General features: G+C 39.6%; 1 protein-coding gene across 5 annotated transcripts in view; it reads left to right on the top strand.

Moving 5' to 3' along the window:
• LOC122564053 (uncharacterized) overlaps positions 1-22,225 on the top strand; it is a 124,053-nt gene that overhangs the window by 672 nt on the left and 101,156 nt on the right. For 2 of the 5 annotated variants that reach the window (XM_087977387.1, XM_087977386.1), the window contains exon 2: positions 3,957-6,608. The exons of 2 other annotated variants lie outside the window; for them this stretch is intronic. In XM_087977387.1, the coding sequence (XP_087833513.1) occupies positions 3,970-4,902 (933 nt within the window). In that variant the 5' untranslated portion in view covers positions 3,957-3,969 and the 3' untranslated portion in view covers positions 4,903-6,608. Of the gene's footprint in view, positions 1-3,956; positions 6,609-14,399; positions 14,486-22,225 lie in introns of those variants that run through there. One more of the 5 variants, XM_043718529.2, reaches the window with a different exon arrangement.

Here is a 22,225-nt window from a genome sequence, read left to right as displayed (position 1 = left end):
AAGTTTGCATCACATTAGATTGGTTAAAAAGGCATTTAGCATGCTTGTCTTCATTGCTGAGACCTTTGAGTAGAGAAGTTAGGATGACATGTTGAGGCCTCTTCTGGAGTATTTTGTGCAGTCCTGGTATCCCTGTTATAGGAAAGATATTATTAAACTGGAGAGCGTTGGGAAGAGATTTACTAGGATGTTGCTGGGAATGGAGGTATAAGGAGAGACTGGATAGGCTGGGACTATTTTCACTGGAGTGTAGTTGATTGAGAGGTTGCCTTATATAGGTTTCTATGTGTCAAGAAAGGCATGGATAAGGCAAATAGCAGGTGTCTTTTCCATTGGGTGGGGGATTTCAAGACTAGGGGACACAATTTTAAGGTGAGAGGAGAACGATTTTAAAAAGACTGCAATTTTTTTAGTGATTCGTGTATGGAATGAACTTTCAGAGGAAATGGTGGATGTGGATACAGTTATAATGTTTAAAAGACATTTTAGAGAAGTACATGAATAAGACATTTTTGGAGGGATATAGGCCAAGCAGGCAGGTGGGACTAGTTTAGTTTGGGATTATGTTTGGCATAGACTGGTTGGATGGAAGGGTCCATTCTGTGCTCTATGACTCTTAAGAATTCATAGATGATACAAAATTTTGCTTTGTATTGGAGGATTGTGACAGCACCAGGCTTTGAGCTAAAAAGTCTGTTAGAGAGGAGCTATTTGAAATTTCAAAAATACAAACTGGACACTAAGAAGCCTTGTTTCATAAAAGAACAGTCCACTTATTGAGACTTTTCAGTGAACAAGGTTGTCAAGTAAAATTTCTTTAGCAGTCAATTTACATGCTAGACGGAAAACAACAAACAAAACACCACGCAACACATTACCCAAGAAGGGCCCTTTAGTTTCATGAGTTGTGTGTCAGTTGGTAGGCATGTGTAACATTGCTTACTAAAATTTGTTCAGAATTATTTGATAGCAATTCTTAGTCAGAAGGTTATGTGCTCAAGTCCCAAGGACTCTCATGATGCAGTTCTGTGGGAGTGCTGTTTTTGTAGGTGTTGTCTTTTGAAAAAGACTTTCAACTAAGGCTCTTTTCAAAAGGGTATAAAATCACACATGGCTCTTCAGGAGTAGTGCATTTCCCATGGTGTTCCAGACAATATTTCTTCCTTCTCTTAAGGCAGTTCCTCAAGTTACAGGATGACTTACTTTCAGACTAGAAATTAGTTCTCAGATGCAAAAGAGTCAAGTGCTTGACCTGTATGTCACAGGTAGGGCAGATGATCATTGTGGGAATGGGAGGGTAGAATGCCTGAGTTGCTATGTTCTCTTTTTTTTTCTATCAACAGTTTTCTCTTCAGTTTGCCATCAACAATGAATTTCAAGGTTTTCAGATGCTTGGTTGTGTGTAACAAAGTTTCTGATTAGATAAAAAGGCAAGATATGAAGTAAATGTTGATACATTCTCAGCACTCCCAAACATCGAGCTGTCAGCATGAAATACCAATCACTTTTTGTGAAAAAAGAATGATGACATGATCCTGGTCCACTTTTTAATCCTTATTCTACTCTCCTTTGTTTTTGTGCATAATAAACTTCAACAACTGAATTGGCAAGTTGTTAGTTTGTAAAATTTCAGCATCTATTTATGAATTTCCCTTCCTCTTGCATCACAAACCTATTAATGCCGCTGCTTAGTCAATTTTACAAATAACAATATTTCATTTGTAAGAAAATAATGTAATCAAGTATCTCTTGTTTGAAATCCCATTCTTTAGAGTTGAGATGCAACTCTTCATTGATTTTGCTTTGTTTTCGATGAGGCAAGTAGGTTACATACTCGGTAGCCGTCATCTTTCAGTTGTGGTTCCCCACGTCTGATATATCAAATTTTAAATCATGATAAAATTGTTTAGCTTCTTTGAAAACCAAATCAGGGATGCGCAAAAGTCTTGGAGTCCTTATTGACCACTGCCACTGCACCATATAAATTTGAACAATGTCAAAAAAAAAAGGTTTGTAATAATGATAATGAAGAAGTATTGTCTGAAGTTAAGGAGTTGATTTTGGATAAAGTGACTGTTTTACTTTATGTAAGTCATAAGATAAGTCATTTAGCCGAACTTGGGTCACTTATCCAAAAACCATCTACAATCTTTCCAAGTCGCTTGTATCTTCTCAGAACTGTTGTTCAATACTTGTGTGATACATCACTTTCTGATAACTTTAGATGTCACAACTTTGAATTTGTGCCTTGTCTTTATGTTTTGAATTAACTTGGAGGATTGGTCTCAATTCCACTCATCTGCAATATTTATTAATATATGTCTATACAATACTTTTGAAATATCCAAACTCATCTCATTGTTCCTAATAATTCAGTCCTGTGACATTTGTGTTCAGTCTTCTGTCTCTTCCCTGTATTACATTTGGGACCTGAATGTTTGGTTATACATATTGTCTCCAAGACCAGTTTGTTCAACTATTTTGTTTGTTTTTGTTCTTTTAAATTTGAAAAAATTATGCAGTTGAACAACTATCCAGTCTGAAACTAGGGGAGCATTATCTTGCAATCAGCTGGACTGTAAACCCATTCTCTTCCCTATAGTGAAATTGTATCAATTCTCATTTAATGGTCTCATACTTAAAAAGAAAAGCTGAAGTCAAAACCTAAAAAAGAAAGATAACATTTGAAAGAATAATAAAAGCAGAGAAGAACAAGATAGATTATTGGCAACAAAAATAGAAATTGTTGGAAAATGCAGCAGGTCTGGCAGCATCTATAGAGAGAGACACACACAGTTAATATTTGGGGTTCACTGACTCTTCTTCAGAACATTAATGGCAAACTTGCTATAATATGATAGAGATGGATTTAAAGCCACACCTCTCCATAATGTGAAATCTCAATGTTACCAGAGCATAAACTAAGCACAGCTCCAAAAACAATGAGCATAGTTGAGAGGCTGAATCGTAGACCTAATATCAGTTATTAACCACTTAAAGAAATACACCAGTATCCTGGAGTAATGCAAATTAATGTTGATGATCACTTGCTCCACCTTTAATTTTGCAAAGAGGATCAGACAATGGAAGTATAAGAACAAAAAAAAGAACCATGTGTTGTAATAAAGTAAGGAAGTGGCATTTTGTTTTAAATTCTTCAGTTGGTAATCAACCAAACAAGATAAGAATACGTCAAGAGAGAGTTTAGTGGTTGAAAACACATCAGCCTTGTCCAAACTATCATTTGCATTCAATTAGTCTTTATGACTGGACTTTGCAGTTCTAATACCTCCCTTAACACATGGGGAATTGCTTTCTAAGTACCACTGTACATTTATAATCTTGACCTCTTATTGGTACTATTTCTATTCATGCCATAGGTTAACTAAAGAAGTACCATAAACCAAGGGATGAGACCTTGTGCTTGCTTCTCTATTGGCCTTGTGCTTTTGGAACATTTACAGGCAGCATGACTCTTCTGTGTAATCATATATGTTTTTAATTTATTAGTTAATTTTATAAAAGCTTTACAAACTGCTTAAACACAAGCAACATACGCTGTACCAACAGGTAGTATGCTGAGGTTTACACCATTTCACATGTTTAAAGATAGTTTTTAATCAATTAATTTTAGAATTTTTAAATGAGCGAGGATACTGGGATGTACCTCAAAATTGACTGAAACAAGCAGGAAGTAGTGTGGTTTCTCGTTACCGCTGTTTTCCTTTTCTTCCCCATAAAAATTTGCATCTAAGTGAAAATAGCTCAAAGTCACTTCCACTGAGTTCCAAAATTCATTGAAGTTTAGTTTTGAAGTTAATTTTAATGCGTGTTTACCTTGCAGCAAGGCAAATCTTCCAGCAGCTACTTTCAACTGAAACTGTTGTTACAGCTGTGAAGATGGGCCTATTTCCAATATGATGTATGCTCAGTTACTCTCTCTCATTAAAATGTAGCATGCTCATTTAAATGTCAAGAGATGCAGAGAGCGGGATCTGGACCAGTAAGCGGCAGGTCAGGGTAACCCTGAGGGTCGATGACAACAGGAGCAGCCTCCACCCACCCTCAAGCTTCGCAGTTGGAGGGAGCAGAGGCTACCTGATATATGCAGGGCAGCCAAAAGTGTGCCAAACCTGCGAGAAGTCGGGACACATGGCGGCAGATTGCAAGGTGACCATCTGCAGGAACTGCAAACAGGAGGGTCACCTGACCAAGGACTGTCAGGAAGCAAAGATCTGCAACCTGTGCGGAGCGGCGGGCCACATGTACAAGACCTGCCCAAGACAGGAGGGAGGCCCCACTTACTCACAGATGGTCGGAGGTGGCAATGTGAGTCGTGGACCCCCAAAGACCAGCAAGGCGCACCCAGACAGCAGGGAAACGGAGTCTGGTGGCACTCAGAAAGACGAACAGGCTGGAGCGGAGGAGGCGGCAGCCAGCGGAGAGACACAGCAGCTGATCCTAGCTCTAGCTGGACAGATGGAAGCAATGAAGGAGGAGATAATCGAGAAGGCAGAGGAGTGGATACCTGTTAAAAACAGGAAAAGACAGGCCCCCAAAGTCTCCCAGCAAAGGGGGAAAAGACAGCTGCACGCGGGAGGTACAGCCAGCTGCTCGGCTGATGAAGATGGGTGCAAGGAGGGTCATCGCCAGAAGAAGAGACAGAGCACCGTAGATGAAGAGGAGGGCATTTCCTCCCAACCAGGAAACAATGGGCGGCACGGTGGCACAGTGGTTAGCACTGCTGCCTCACAGCGCCGGAGACCCGGGTTCAATTCCCGCCTCAGGCGACTGACTGTGAAGTTTGCACGTTCTCCCCGTGTCTGCGTGGGTTTCCTCCAGGTGCTCCGGTTTCCTCCCACAGTCCAAAGATATGCAGGCCAGGTGAATTGGCCATGCTAAATTATCCATAGGTGAAGGGGTAAATGTATGGGTATGGGTGGTTTGCGCTTCGGCGGGTCGGTGTGGACTTGTTGGGCCGAAGGGCTGTTTCCACACTGTAATGTAATCTAAATCTAAAAGCTAATCATGTAATCTAAAGTAATGGGCCCCCCGAAGTCCACCCTCCACCCAGTGAGAACCCGGGGATACCCACTGCCCCACAGCTACAGGTAACTGAGAGCTGTGATCCTCTGACAGTCCCACTGTCAGACAAAGAACTGGATGGTGCGGACCCTTGCCTTGGCCCAATGACACCAGAGCGGGTAAATGATCCCAGTGAGGAGCTGGACAGCTACCTCAGCCCAGTGAGGGTCCAGCAGTTCGTGCTCACATTGAGGATGCAGACAGCTACTCCAGAGACAGGACAGTCAAATGGACAATGGTACCTCCATAAACTGGGGGTTAAAGAAGGTTCCTTTGCTATCGTATAACAGGGCGCCCGTTACAGTTGGGTTCCGTTGAAGCTTCAGCTAAATACTAAGAGACTGGATGGTTAATAAACAGAACTGTAAATACGATAACTGTAAATTCGATTAATTCAATCTGTTCTCTGTAATGTTAAGACATGCAATGTATATATATATGAACGACATGATCAATTGTACAGGTACCAAAGATTTATTTCTATGAATAAAGTATATTTTGAAATTAAAAAAAGAGATCCGGGGAGAAAAGGAGAGAGTGGATCTTGTTACATGGTTGCCTGAGCAGACTGTCAAAGTCATTGGCAGAATGCCTCATCACCAGAACTTTCCAACAAGCATTAAGACATCGCATCAAGTCATTACCTGTGAGATCCTTCACGTACGCTCAGTCTGCCTGTGCCACTGCACGCTTCCCTCAAAGTGGCTGTGGAGGTCTTGAGACTGCCACACATCTTCTGGAATGTGCCTTTGCAAAGGAAGTCTGGAAGATGATGCAGTGTTTTTTGTTGAGGTTCACCCTGAACAGCTCTGTGATACAGGACTCTGTGCTTCTCAGTCTGTTTCCCAGGATACACACAGTGACAAACATTGTCTGAGCCTAAAGGACTATCAACGCAGTGACAGATGCTCTTTGGTCTACTGAACCCTGTTGGTCTTCCAGAACAGGGTGTTGACCCTGACCAAGTGTTGCAGGCTGGCACATTTCAAGGTCCAGGACTGTGTGCTAAGGCAGGCAGTAAAGCTTAGGGCAGCTGCCATCAAGTCGCAGTGGGGAAAGACCACTATCTGAGGTCTTTGTGCTGAAATGAGGGTCCTTCTGGTGCCTCATGTTTGTAAATAAAGTCTTGTACACATAAGAAATGGCTTCAGTTTGTTTACTGGGTAGAGTCAAACTCCAATGTTTGTTTGTTTCTTAATATGCCACTGTACAGAACCAAACTATTTTCATGGCGATGTGTATATATAGATATTTTGAATGAATAAAGTTTATTTTTGAAATAAAAGATCAAATTTATTATTTCTCATAACTATATTCATTCAAGAAGGAAATAGAGGTAAATGCTGGGAACAAACAGACCCGCACAAGAATAGAGTCATTCAATTTAATTTTCTAAATATCTTTGAGGAAATGATTGTAAATTTCACACGATTGTTATGATCCCAGTTGGTGTTAATATTGGACAAGTCCGATCCCTAAATGAAATTTAGCTACTTGTTTCAGTAAGTGACCACCATGTTAAATAAAACAAATGAGTACACCAGGTTGCAGATTTTCTCTTGCAATGAAATTGTTGATTACATAAAAGGAAGAATAAAATAAAACAAACCAAGCTATCTAAGTATAGTTTGAAAAAGCTTCACACATAAAGTAAAATCTTTTATTTGCCATCAATTTACAATTTCACATCCAGAGAAAGCACTACTCTATCTCAAATCTTTAATTTGGAGGAGCCAGTGTTGGACTGGGGTGGACCAAATTAAAAATTGCACAATACCAGGTTATAGTTCAACAGGTTTATTTGGAAGCACAAGCTTTTGAAATGCTGCTTCTTCATCAGGTGGTTGTGGAGCAGGACCAAAAGACACAGAATTTATAGCATGAGGTTACAGTGTCATGCGGCTGAAATATATTTCCTTGTTTAATATATTTCAGCCGCATGACCCTAACGTTTTGCTATAAATTCTGTGTCTTTTGGTCCTGCTCCACAACCACCTGATGAAGAAGCAGCATTTCAAAAGTTTGTGCTTCCAAACAAACCTGTTGAACTATAGCCTGGTGTGTGATTTTAAACTCAAATCTAAGTTCAACTGAGCTGATTCATATTAGTTCTATCCTGCAAACTGTGAAGTTGTCTTCCACGAATACTCAGAAAACAAAGATTAGATATCCTCACATTTCAGTCCACTGCAGATTTCTAAACAAACATTCCTAGTTTGGAAATTACGCAAATTGGTATTCTGCTAAAGTAGGAGAAAGTGAGGGCTGCAGATGCTGGAGATCAGAGTTTGAAGAGTGTGGTGCTGGAAAAGCACAGCAGGTCAGGCAGCATCCAAGCAGTGGGAGAGTCAATGTTTCGAGCATAAGCTCTTCATCAGGAATGAGGGGGTAGCTGAAGGGGCTGAGACATAAATGGAAGGGGGATAGGCTGGAGGGAAGGTAGCTGGGAATGTGATGGGTAGATGAAGGTGGGGGTGAAAGTGATAGGCCAGAGAAAAAGGGCGGCGCAGATAAGTGGGAAGGAGGATGGAGAGGTAGGATAGTTCAAGAGGGTGGTGCCCAGTTGGAAGGTTGGATCTGGGATAAGTAGGTGGAGGGGAAATAAGGAAACTGGTGAAATCCACATTGAGCCCATGTGGTTGGAGGGTCCCAAGGTGAAAGATGAAGCATTCTTCCTCCAGGCATCGTGTGGCTAGAGTTTGGCGGTGGAGGAGGCCATTGGTGAGTGGGTGGGGGAATTAAAGTCACAAGCACAGTAGAAATGTTTTCCTAGATGGAATATAGAACAGTTCAGGCACCAGGGTACTTTAGCAAAATCAAAGAGTATGGTGCTGGAAAAGCATAGCCGGTCAGGCAGCATCCAAAAAGCAGGAGAGTTGACATTTCGAGCATAAGCTCTTCAATAGGAATGAGGGGTGGCCCAAGGGGGCTGAGAGATAAATGGGAAGGGGAGAGGAGGGAAGGTAACTGGGAATGTGATTGGTAGATGACTGTGGGGGCCAGAAATGGGAAGTTTTTGAGCCTTCCTAAACTAAACTCAATCCTTGATTATTCTAAAGCAACAACAAGCTAATGGTCCATAATGTTTATATTCCTGGTCATAAACCCTGCACAGTACTAACAACCTTGCATTAATATTCCAGGGTCCCTGCTCTCTAGCTGTTGATGTTCTAGAGATGACTCTCACTAATCTTAATTTTCTTTTCCAGACTCTTAAAAACAATAATACCCATATGGTACTAGATTAAAATCCGACCTCTTAAAAATGGTATGATAGGCAGGGCAAATAGAGAATAACAGTCAATATTTATTGAAGGTAAGTGTGAATGTCGAGTTGAGACCAGGAGCAAATCAGCCATAAACAATATTGAATTGCAGAGAGGATTGGAGGGACCAAATGGTCTTATTCTGATTTGTTTCTTTCTATATTGTTTTCACACTTGTTGATAAGTTTAAGTGAATCTAGATTCACTACAAGCAGAGAACAGGAAACTGGATGAGTTCTTATATTTGACCATTTTAGCTATGTGGAGAATATGGATAGTTATGGGAGAAGTGTGACCTTGTGGTCTCCTGGAACTTGTATGATTGTCTCCTGGAGTCAGAAAGGATTTGGTAGTTTAACTTTGTTTATTTCTTGTGTTTTTCCTTGGAGATTGAGAGAGTGGTTAGGTTGATGTGCTTAAGTAGCATCATGACAATTTTGGATAGGCTTAATAAACCAGCTGGTCTTTTGTTTTTGTGCTTTCATAAATATTCATCTTGTGTTTATTCGGGAATTGCCATGAAGCAGCTGAAGCTTAGCGATCCAGAAGAAGCCAGTATGTCAGTGCACACTGTGTAATTCTGCCTTTTACAAGCATCAGCTCAGGTTCATTTTTGAAGAATTTAGGTGGTCAGTTTTGAGGAGGACACTCAAGATAAAGCTTATTCAAGGGAGTGGGGGGTTGCCCTGTGAGATTCTTTCAGGCTTTTGGGATATGATCATTTTTTTTAATCCTTGCTCCTCTGTTTGTGCCCTGTTGTTCTACTAGTATGAGCTGAAAATGTGTTGCTGGAAAAGCGCAGCAGGTCAGGCAGCATCCAAGGAACAGGAGAATCGACGTTTCGGGCATGAGCCCTTCTCCAGGAATGAGGAAAGTTGGTCCAGCAGGCTAAGATAAAAGGTAGGGAGGAGGGACTTGGGGGAGGGGCGTTGGAAATGTGATAGGTGGAAGGAGGTCAAGGTGAGGGTGATAGGCCGGAGTGGGGATGGGGGCAGAGAGGTCAGGAAGAAGATTGCAGGTTAGGAAGGCGGTGCTGAGTTCGAGAGATTTGACTGAGACAAGGTGGGGGGAGGGGAACTGAGGAAACTGGAGAAATTCGAGTTCATCCCTTGTGGTTGGAGGGTTCCTAGGCAGAAGATGAGGCGCTCTTCCTCCAACTGTCGTGTTGCTATGGTCTGGCGATGGAGGAGTCCAAGGACCTGCATTTCCTTCCTCAGCCCCTGTTCTACTAGTATGTCTGACTCCATGCAACCTTCCTGTCCTGGGTTAATTCATCTATTCTTTTCCAAAGCTACATTACTTGCTTTGGAAATATTATCCCACCAAAAATGTATTAAACATTTATTTTAACTGATTTTTCTCCCTGTGAGTGAAGCATTGGTCTACTCAATTTTTTGATATGAAGGAGCTGAACAATATTCACTGCTTTATATTGAAGTGTAAGGCTTCTACCCGAAGTGTTTGGCCAGCTCAAAATGCCAGTAGTTATCTCTTGTTGATCCAGTAGAAGAAAAGGAACCGGCTTGCTTGAGGGCTAACTTCCTCAGCTGCAAAGCCTTAGCATTGGAACTTGCATACCTGATGATAAGAAAAAGCACAGACATTATTTGCAGATTCAAATACTCCGAGATTCAGAGACGTCCATAGTTTACTTTTATGATTTCATGTACATTGGTGTATTGGAACTGTAACCAATCGTGAAACATGAATATTTGGGAACTTCTGAAGTGGAGTTCTTTTCCTTCATGGGAGAGCTCCTTCCCAAAGTGAAAGTAACTCTCATAAATGGCCAAACACTTCGGGTAGAAGCCTTACACTTCAATATAAAGCAGTGAATGTTGTTCAGCTACTTCATGTCGAAAAATTGAGTAGACCAATGCTTCACTTGCAGGGAGAAAAATCAGTTAAAATAAAAGTTTAATACATTTTTGGTGGGATAATATTTGGAGCAAGTAATGTAGCTTTGGAAAAGAATAGATTAATTAACCCAGGACAGTAAGGTTGCATGGAGTCAGACATATTAATAGAGCAACAGGGCACAAACAGAGGAGCAAGGATTAAAACAAATGATCATATCCCAGAAGCCTGAAAGAATCTCACAGGGTAATGAAACAACAACAGCACCCCCCCCACTCCCTTGAACAATGCGAATCCCAGAGCAAATGGCCCCTTTCCAATGCTAAGAAGGTCAGATGTGCCATCCTACACATTAAGCAATTGTACTGGGGCCATAACAGATGTGTTCCAGTAAAGAAAGATTAGGTGTACCATCAAAATAACACTGAAGACAACTGGAAATTGGTGGAGGAGCTTAGCAGGTCTGGCAGATTAAGAGTCATTGGGCTTGAAATGTTAACTCTGGTTTGTTTTCACAGATGCTAGCAGATCTTCTGAGTTTTTCCAGCGTTTCTGTTTTTGTTTCAGATTTTCAGCATCGGCAGCTTTTTGTCATCAATAAAACATAACAGTAGGGTTTACCTCTTTCACCCTACCCTTTCTCTTCCCCACCCCCAAGCCTTTCCTGTGTATATGTACCATCTCGTTAAATTAATATTCAAGCATCAAAGATGGAATTTGGCCATGTTCAGATCAAGAGAATCAGGTGTATTCGACGTAATTGGTGCATTAAAATAATTCAATTCCCAAATTTAAAAAGTGTATAAAAATCAATGTTTTAGAACAGCTCTGGAAGATCACTTTTTGCACAGGACGATTCTATCTCCCTTGCATATACACGATTAAACACTGGTGAAGCTTTCAGATGTTGCTATTTAATCTTTATTAGTTGAGATAAATTAAGAGGAAACCTCCTCTGTCATTCATAACTTAATTGTAGCCAGAAGCCTGTCCCATGTAAATGATATGGTGAAGGTGTATCCAACAGCAGTTTGGTGGCTGAAATAGGTATGGATGAAGTTCTGCTTCATAGTATGATAACATATCTATGTTATCCATATACTTTCCCCTCCCCTTCAAATGAAAGATGTGTCAGAAAATGGGTAGAAACAGCCACACATGAGGTCAGACAAGGTGAAGCTAGCTACAAATCATGTCTAATGACCCAAAACAGGACGATCTGCAACCCAAGTGGCCATCAGCGAGATACCTCGTTTATTGCTGCCACTTGGGAATGGTTGAACTGAAAACTAATTTTGGTTCTAGAAGATGCTGTTAAAAAGATGAAATGCTTGCATGATATACTTATTATGTTCACGTTAAAACAGGAACCCTTGGAGCAACTCAGCATGTCTGAAAGCATCTATGGATTAGGTAATTGATTATGGCCCAATGACTATTTGGGCTCTTCAGGAAATACAAAAGCTTCCATGATGTGGTCCATCAGTGTGTAGTTGAATAGCGACCCCAAGTAAACTCATCATGCAAATCAATGACCACTTCTGAAATAGATACTCTTGTGTTTGAATTTTGTGATAAGATATCGGAGCAGAATTAGGCCATTCAGCCTATTGATCATGGCTTAAAGGTTTTTCAACCCCATTTTCCTGCCATCTCACCATAACCTTTGATCTCGTTACTAATCAAGAACCTATCTATCACTTTCTTAAAATACACTCATTGACTCGGCCTCTACAGCTTTCTGTGGCAATGAGTTCCACAGATTCCCTACTCCCTGGCTGGATAAATTTCTCATCTCACTTCTAAAGAGTCATGCTTTACTCTGAGGCTGTATGCTAATGTCCAATTCTCTCCTGGAAACATTTTCTCCATGTTCACTCTATCTCGGTCTCTCTGTACTCTTATAAGCTTCAATTTAAATTCAGTCATATCTGTCAGATTTATTTGACAATGAAACAAAATGTGAGCAATGGCTCCTGGGAATCTGAGGCTATCTTCTTCAATCCTGACCACTTGTAGTTTTGGGAGAAGTCGGGTTTTGATATAATGGAGCCAGTTTGGGTGCCAAGACAGATCGGGATGTCAAGCCTATCGTAGTACAGTTCAACCAGAGTTTCTGGGATTTGTCTCGTCTGTTGCATATTCCATTATTTTGATTTCAGATAAGATGTCAAACCAAAGCAATATCTGTCATTTCAAACGCATATAGTAGATCCTACAGTTATGTTGGAAATTTTCCACCTATTTCAGTCACCAAAGAGCTTGTAAACCATTAAAAGAACTTTACCTTATCTTTTATTCATTTGAGAGATCTTGTGCTGTGCAAATTTATTGGTTTACCTCATCAAACCTCCGTGCATACATTTTCAAAGCATGTGAAACTATATCTGTCAAGGGAGATAAAAGTGATACAGTGAAAAGTATACTGTGATTTTGAAGATCTAGCTGCAGTGTCAATCCACTCTTCCACTGGAAAAATGCAACAAGGAAATATGTTAACATAATTTTTCAAACTACCTTTTATCAATCCGTGGATAAATTGTTTTGATATTCATTGCCAATGGGCAGAATATTCAACCTAAAATTGTGTTGTATGGTTTTAGGATTCAATGTATGCTTGTTTGTTATTGATTATAGAGTCCTGCAGCACAGAGACAGACCCTTTGGCCCAACTGGTTCATGCCAACCAAAATGTCCCTCCACATGAACCTCATTTCCTTTCACTTGGCCTGAATCCTTCTAATCCTTTCCTATCCATGTATTTTTCCAAATACCTTTTAGATGTTGTTAATGTACCTGCTCCAACCACTTCCATATGCATACCACTCTTTGTGTAAAAAAAGTTGCTCCTTGGGTTCTCTTTTGTTCTTTGCCCTCTAACTTTAAACTGATGCCTTCTAGTCCTTGATTCTCCAACTTTGGGAAAAAGACTGAGTGCATTCATCCCATCCATGCTCCCATAATATTATAAACTTTAATAAGATGCCCCCTCAATCTCCCCTACGCTCTAAAGAAAAAAAGTCCTAGCTTGTCCAACCTCTTGCTATTACACAGATCGTTGAGTCCTTGAAACATCCTTGTAAATTTCTTCTGCACTTTTTCCAGTTCAATAACATCCTTCTTGTAGCAAGGTGACCAAAACTGAATGCAGTACTCCGAGTGCGGCTTCACCAATGTCCTGTACAACTGCAATATAATTTTCAAACCTCTATATCAATTCCCAGACTGATGAAGGCCAGTGTGTCAAAAGCCTTCTTCACTGCTCAGTCTACCTGTGATGCCACTATCAGAGGACCATGCACTTGAACTCCAGTGTCCCTCTGTTCCGCTACACTCTGAAGGCCCTACCAGTCACCATGAAACTCCTGCCTTGGTATGAATTTCCAAAATACAAGACCTCGCACTTATCTATATTAAACTCCATTTGCCATTTCTTGGCCCACTTCCTCAGCTGACCAAGGTCCTGCTACAATTCTGATAACCTTCCTCGCTGTCCACAATACTACCTATTTTAGTGTCATCTGCAAATTTACTAATCGTGCCTTGTGCATTCTCATCCAAATTATTGATATAGATAACAAACAGCAATGGGCCCGGCACCGACTTCTGAGACATTCCATTAGTAACAGTCCGACAAGTATCCTTCCATGATTACCCTCTGCTTCCTACCATCAAGTCAATTGTGTATCCAATTTTCCAGCTCCCTTTGGATTCCATGCGATCTAACCCCTCAGAGCAGCCTACCATGTGGAACCTTATCAAATACCTTTTAGATGTTGTTAATGTACCTGCTCCAACCACTTCCATATGCATACCACTCTTTGTGTAGATGGACGTACTGCAGATGCTGGAGATTAGATTCAAGATTAGAGTGGTGCTGGAAGAATTCCTCATTCCTGATGAAGGGCTTTTGCCAACAACATCAATTTTCCTGCTCCTCGATGCTGCCTGACCTGCTGTGCTTTTCCAGCACCATTGTAATCTTGACTGAAGGTCTACCACCCTGCCCTCATCAACCTTCCTGGTCACTTCATCAAGGAAGTCTAACAAATTGAGGAAAGAAATAAGGAATTAGAATATGTTTGTGTTAATCCCAAGTTTCAGTATATCTTCAAGCTACTTGAACATTATCAACTTACTCATGGTTCTGCTCTGAATCATTTTCTTACGTATTATCTTTTTGGTTTGAAGGTATTATGAAGAAAATATATTATACTGCGTTGGTCTTCACAGTAGGGGACACGAATAACATGCCAGTGATTGACAAGGAGCTGAAGGTAGGTGAGGACCTGAAAACAATCATGAAAGAGGTAGTGTTGGCAACCTAATGGTGTTAAAAGTAGACAAGTCTTCTGCATTCCAAAATACTAAAAGAGATGGCGGGAGAAATAGCAAACGCACTTGTAATTTTCCAAAATTCACTGGACTCTGGAGCAATTCCAGCAGATTGGAAAACAGCAAATGTGACGCCACTGTTTGCACTGCTACTGGAAGTGGTTGAAGCAGGTATATTAATAAAAAGAAGGTAGATAAAAGATGGAAATTATAGACCCCTTAGCTTAACGTTTGTATTGGTGAAAATGCTTGGATCTATTATCAAGGAAGAACAAACGACATCCAGATAGAAATTTTCCTGTTGGGCAGACATAGCATGGGTTCTTGAAAGGCAGGTCATGCTTAACTAGTCTACTGGAATTCTATGAAGAAATTACAAGCATGGTGGATAACAGAGACCCAATAAATGTGGTGTATCTAAATTTCCAAAAGGCATTCGACAAGGTGCCGCACAAAAGGCTGCTGCAGAAGAAAAGATGCATGTATTAGCATGGATAGAGGACTGGATGACTAACAGGAAGCAAAGAGTGGCGATAAATTAGTGCTCTTTTGGTTGGCGATCAGTGACTAGTGGTGTGCCTCAGGGATTAGTGTGGGGACTGCAATTATTCCCAATTTATGTAGATGATTTGGAGTTGGAGACCACGTGTAGTGTGTCAAAGTTTGCAGATCACACTAAGAAGCATGGTAGAACGAAGTGCAGAGGACTGTGAAACTTTGCAAAAGGACATAAATAGTTTGAGTGAATGGACAAAGATCTGGCTGGTGGAGTACAATGTTAATAAATGTGAAGTCATCCATTTTGGCAGGAGTAACAGTAAAAAGAACTATGATTTGAATGGTAAAAAATTTCAGCTTGCTGCTGTGCAGAGGGATCTCAGTGTCCTTGTATATGAACCACAGAATGTTGGTCTGTCAGTACAACAGGTAATTAAGAAGACAATGGCATTTTGTCCTTCATTGCTAACAGGATTGACTTTAAAAGCAGGGACGTAATGTTGCAGCTGTACAGGGTGCTGCTGAGGCCACACTTGGAGGACTGCCTGCAGTTTTGGTCTCCTTATTTAAGAAAGGATATATTGGCACAAGAGGGGATGCAGCGGATGTTCACTAGTTTGATTCCTGAGTTGAGGGTGTTGGCTACCGAGGAGAGACTGAGTAGGTTGGGATTATATTCATTGGAATTTAGAAGAATGAGGGGTGATCCTAAAGAAACATATAAAATTAGGAAAAGAATAGATAAGATAGAAGGAGAGAGGATGTTTCCACTGGCAGGTTAAACAAGCACAAGAGGGCATAGCCTCAAAATTAGGGGGAGCAGATTTGGGACTGAATTGAGGAGGAACTTCTTCACCTAGAGGGTTGTGAATCTATGGAATTGCATGCCCGATGAAGTAGTTGAGGTTTCCTCATTGAATGTTTTTAAAGCAAAGATAATTTTTTGAACAATAAAGGAGTTAAGGGTTAAAGTGAAAGGGCAGGTAAGTGAGTCCAGAAAAAGATCATCCATGATTTTACTGAATGTTGGAGCCGGCTTGAAGTTCCAGATGGCCTCCTCCTACTCCTATTTCTTATGTTCCCTAATCTTGCACATGCAGTGATATGCAATTGTCTTTCTTAAAACTCAGCCTGTCTGACAGTAAATCAACTGGTTGACTAAACCTTTGTTGTAAATTTCTGGTGTAAATTTCTGGAGTCTTCCTTCTTTAGGAACTTGTATGATCCAGCTAGAAATTTTTTTTTCTCTGTTCATATAGACCAAAATGAAGCTTCACAAGAACGGTTAGTCTGAATTTTCACATCAACATGTATGAATAAAAGAAGAATGGTGACAATAATAGCAGTAATACATTGTTATGGATGTGTCAAATTTAAACTAAAAATTAAAAGACCCCCACAGCAGGATGAAAACGTTTAATTGTCAATCTGAAATGCATATGGAAGGAAATGCTTTTTATAAAAAGAAATGTATAACATTCCATGCACCATTTAGAAATTTAGTATGGTCTGGCCAAGAGTTTCTCATACACCAATGTAATTCACTTGAAAATGGTCAAACCTGCACAAAAGACCAAGGAAGTTTATGTGCAAGTTCTGTTTAACATAATGGCACCATAATTGACTGTGACTAGTGGTGTCCGACCAGGTTATACTTCGAGGGTTCAGCTGTTCACTGCATTTAGAAAAGGTTTCAATGATTCAAGGTGTGGAGCCAAATATCCAAGTTTGCTAATGATATCAAACTAAGTGGTATCTTATGTGGTGTAAATGGAGGTACAAAAACACAAAGGAACTTATTGATTAAATGAATGAGGAAAACTCCAAATGGATTTCAATATGGGTGAGTGTGGATCATCAACTTTTGGACCAAAGGAAAAGTGAGAATCAGCGGAAGTGCAAAGAGATTTCGAAGTCCAGGTATATAGATTGTTGGAATGTTATGGATGAGATAATAGTATGATTGCCTTTATAGCTAGAGGGTCGCTTTATTCCGTCATGGAATGTGGGAGTCAACAGCATGACCAGCAATTACTGTCTATTGCAAATTGCTGTTGAGCTGAGTGGCTTGTCAGGCCATTTTGAAGTCATTCACATTGCTGTGGATCAGGAGTCACACGAGAATACAAAAGGTTAGAAGTCACTCTACAAGATTGCAGAGCCCTGGTTAGACTGCACTGGGAGTACTATGTTCAGTTTCCGCTTAGGAGCAATATGTTGATCTCGGACAGCTTAGATTTACTAGATTTATGTCTGGATTCCGAGAGTTAATTTATGAAGAGACATTACAGAAAGCAGGTTTGTGTTTTCTGGAATTTAGAAAGTTAGATGATTTTACCAAAGTCTTCAATATATTAAGTGGAACTAAGAGAGTAGATTGGGTGAAGCTATTTCTGTTGTTTGGGGGGGTCCAGGGCTTCAGTGCTATAGTTTAGAGCAAGGTTTTTCTGCATTGAAGTTCAGAAATGCTGTATGTGTAATTGAATAATAGGAGTTTAGAATTCTCTTCTACAAATGGAAGTTAATACTGTGTCAGTTATTAATTTTATATCTATATTTGGTAGAGATATTTAACAATTAATGTTCAGTCATACAACAGTGTACGGATTTGTCATGATAGAATCAAATAGCAGCACAAATTCAAAGGTCTAAATAGTTTACACATGTCCTTGTGTTCCTATGTTCTGTGATTTTCAATAAAAATTGAAATTGTTGGAAAAGCTCAGTATCTGGCAGCAGAACCCTGAGGAAGGGTGACTCAACCTGAAATATTAACTCTGATTTCTCTCCACAATGCTGCCAGACTTGCTGAGCTTTTCCAGCAATTTTTATTTTCATTTCTGATTTACAGCATCTGCAGTTCTTTCAGTTTCTGTGACTTTTAATGATTTGTAGGTACCGGTGTTGGACTGAGGTGTACAAAGTTAAAAATCATACGTCAGGTTATACTCCAACAGCAGTGCTCTGAAACCTAGTGCTTCCAATTAAACCTATTGGACTATAATCTGGTATTGTATGATTTTTAACTTTGTACACCCCAGCCCAACTCTGGCATGTCCAAATTATGTTGGTCTCAGTTCTTCTCTCTCTCTCACACACACATTCAGACAAACATATAAGTTTGTGGGGTGAATTTGTACTTGCAGAAACACATTTTATTTTGCTCAAAAACTGCATGAATCCATGTAAGATTCTGTAAATCCCTTTTTTAAGAACTGGAATTAGTCTGAACATTGGGACACAGACAGACTTTAACTTTACACCTTCAGTGCATGATTTGAGCTGATATTGCACCAATTGTTAAAGTTAGCTTGAGAATGTAACTTTAAAAATGTTCTGGGATTTACATATGAAAGAACTGAAACCAACATGGGCAAGACAGCTCTATTAATTGTTCAAAAGTTATAACATAAAATATTATGAGGCTATTGTGACACACCCCAACCAATGTTCCCCCCTTTTATGGTTCCAGACAGGATATCCCAACCTGTTCAGCTTCTGCATAAGGAAGGGTGAACTGACTCCCCCTCTTTATTCACCCACCTACTCAACTGGTCACAATGTTAATTTTAAAATGGATTCCTTTCCTTTCAGATACTTTTCTCCCAGACCCAAATGAACTTGAAGTAAATGATTTAACCATGCTTCCTTGCGTTAACAAAGAGTGAGCTCATTAATTACCAAATGTGAGGAAAAATTAGTAATGTAACACGCATATGCATGCTTTTGAAATAAGACAGGAGTCCAGAGAAATAAAAGTTTTTTAAAAAAAGAGTCTCTGAATTGTTCATAAATTGCAAATGGCTGAACATTGTGACTGTTGCAGTGGAAGTTCCTGGTATCTTTGGCATTAATAGTCACACAATCACTTTCGTAGTTTTGCAGGTTGCTTGAGATTTTGATGTTCTGATTCCTTTTCTCCTCAATTGAATTCCAGTTTTCAGGGTGAGAGAGCCCTTTGTGAGTTTTGTTTTCTTTCTCTGGCTTGCCAGTGGCTGAATTCTAATACTCTGAGAGAGTTCCTTTATCTGCAAGATGTTGGACAGTTTTTCAACTGTGACCTTCACAGCATAGTAACACTGAAACCCAGGCTAGTACGCATGAGTGCCTTAACCCACTGAGGGATATGAGAACCTCAGTTGCACTAGCACAGTCTAACAGAGTTGAAACTGGCTTTTTTAACAATGTCCTTCTTTATTTTTCAAAGGAAGAAATACCAAGTGTATCAGCAGTTTGGGCCAAAATGAGTTTTCTTTTTATTATATTTGTACTCGGGAGTTTGCAATCCTGTCCATTTTGACTCATTCCTTCCCCCATTGAAAGGTTGTTGTTTGTTGCATCTTTGAGTGTGACATTCTGTGGGTATCTCTTTCTAGAAAACCATTTCGTTTACAACTCCACCTATTTACTGCATATTCTCTCTTTTAAATGTCATAGTTTGGAACTGCAAGTTGAAAATGTCCATTTGACTTCAAGATTCTGACCTGTGGTCACATTGCCATACATCATTGGGAGAGTTAATTGGTGCTGAAAGCCTTATTTCAGCTTAAAGATTTTCTCTTTTTATTCCCTGTTTGCATACATTGGATTTTGTTCACAATATTTTCTGTACTTATCGTGTAAATTGTTACCAAGCTAGCTTGAAAAGATATTTTAGGGCTATAGCTGCCCAACTGGGGTCTGTGGATCCCTAGGGGTTTGTAGTCATTTCAGGGGAATCTGAAGAATAATGTGAATATGCTGATCAGAGGTTGGGTAGAGTAAGGCAAGCATCAAATATGGATCAAACATTAAAACACGTTTTTGCAAGCAGCCCTTTTATATTTTTAATATCATATACTATTATATGAACTGGGAATGGAGGGGCTATTCTGTCCTTACTGACCTATTTGAAAGAGGGTCCTTCAATCCAAAAAAGTTGAAGATCACAAGGGAAATAACAATCTTCAAGAAATGCATTCTTCCACTCACTTTAAGAAATAGGAAATAAGCAACTCCAGATATCTTGGCAACATGGTAAATACTGCTACATTGTGCAAACCCTTATCCTGCTTAACCATGCATGGATTTAAATGCGTCTTCAGGCTTTATAGCTACTGTGGAATCACTTCTTATCCTCCTGTGGATGTAAGGATGTAAAAGATTGATTGCACGATTTAGTCCGATAGCTTGAAACAGCAGTATTAGAAGCTAATAGATACAAAAATATGCTCTTTTAAAAACCTTCCAGTTATTAGATTAGATTACTTAGTGTGGAAACAGGCCCTTCAGCCCAACAAGGCCACACCGACCCGCCGAAGCGTAACCCACCCAGACCCATTCTCCTACATTTACCCCTTCACCTAACACTACGGGCAATTTAGCATGGCCAATTCACCTAACCTGCACATCTTTGGATTGTGGGAGGAAACCGGAGCACCCGGAGGAAACCCACGCAGACACGTGGAGAATGTGCAAACTCCACACAGAGTCGCCTGAGGCGGGAATTGAACCCGGGTCTCTGGCGCTGTGAAGCAGCAGTGCTAACCACTGTGCTACCGTGCCGTTACATACAGTTAAGCTTTCAAGGAGGTGCCAATTTCATTTTCTGGTTAAAAATGAGAATTAGTGTTCTTCATTTGGTCATTAAGATAAAATAATATGAAGAAACTGGTAAAAAAAACAAAGAAAATTGCATAAAAGCTCTACCTTTATGGAAATTATAAAGGTTTATTTGTATTGATAACTAGACTTGGAATGACTCTCTTGGCACAGTGGTAATGTCCCGACATCTTGACCATGAAGCTTGGTTTCAAGTCCTACTACTCCATATGTGTGTAATAATATCTGAACAGGTTGATTTGAAAATGTCAGACCGAGACTTTGAAGTATCTTGTGGTTCAGTAGTAGTATCCCAGTCTTTGATAAAGAAGGGCTGGGTTCAAGACTCACCTGCTCCAGGGGTTTACAGTGACATCTGTGAACAGGTTGATTAGAAAATATAAACCAATACCACTTTGGTGCTGCAGTGGTAGTATCCTATCTCTCACCTGGAAAGCCTACAAATCCTACCTATTCCACAGGTGTGTCACATCATTGTCTGAACAGGTTGATTTTAAAAAGTGCAGTGACAAACTATATTTCCCTTATCAAATAAACACATTTAAATTTATTCATTTAAAGTTTATCTAAGTATTCAATACACTAAAATGAATAGAATTTTATTACCATTGAAGTATAATCTAAGTCAATTATATATTTTATTAAATGTACTTATTTTTTAAATCCAGTAAAACAGTTAGAACAGGAACTTATTAAAGCAACACATGAAATGATAATTGTGCATTGTTTAGTGACTTAAAGGAGACAATTCATCTTTCTGACAGTTAATATTTTTGCCACATTTTATTTAAAATTTTCATGTACATACTAAAATAAAATCTTTGGACTGTGGCATGAAAAAATGTCTAATCTGCACTGTGCTATTTCTGAAATTTGTGCAAAGTTATGAAGTAATTATGGAGAGCAGATTTGGTTTGCATTATCAAACCAGTGGTAACTGTGACCATTTTCAGTAACTGTTTACCTTCTAACTTGGCTATTTTTTACATGTGAGTACTGAAACAAATTAAACTTGGGTGACAAGGTCAAGGATAATCTCAAAATTTACTTACACAGTGAATGTGAAATGCATTAATACACTAATCTGTAGTATAATTTAAGGTGCTATAGAATCATACATTTATGATAAATTAGGTATAATTGAAGTTTAACAGTTAAGGATTTGCTACATTAATTAGAGCTGAGATTTTTAAATATTGATTCCTTATCAAATTGCTTAGTGTACATTAAACCTGATTACAGTTACCTGGAGAAGGGTGGTACAAGAATCATAAACAAATGAATGTTTTATCAATTTTTAAAATCTCTGTTTCTCCATTAAGAAGGGTACATTCATTCAGTTATGAGTTTAAAAATAAATATACAGAACCATAGTGTTGATTAAGTCACACACTGGAATTACTTCTAAATTGATCTGAATGTGGGTAAATCACCTGGACCAAATGGACTACACCACACTGTTCTAAGGGAGATTGCTGAAGAGATAAAGGAGGCATTAGTGGTGATCTTTCAGGAATCACTCAAGTCAGGGAGGGTCCCACAGGAGTGGAAAATCGCTAATGTGACACCCCTGTTTAAAAAGG

Source organism: Chiloscyllium plagiosum, unplaced genomic scaffold, assembly GCF_037043375.1.
Source record: "Chiloscyllium plagiosum isolate Xiang-an unplaced genomic scaffold, Cpla_swu_hap1 HiC_scaffold_31, whole genome shotgun sequence".
Classification (NCBI taxonomy): domain Eukaryota; kingdom Metazoa; phylum Chordata; class Chondrichthyes; order Orectolobiformes; family Hemiscylliidae; genus Chiloscyllium; species Chiloscyllium plagiosum.
Note: the sequence above shows the minus strand (reverse complement) of the source record. Positions and strands in the feature narration are given on the sequence as shown.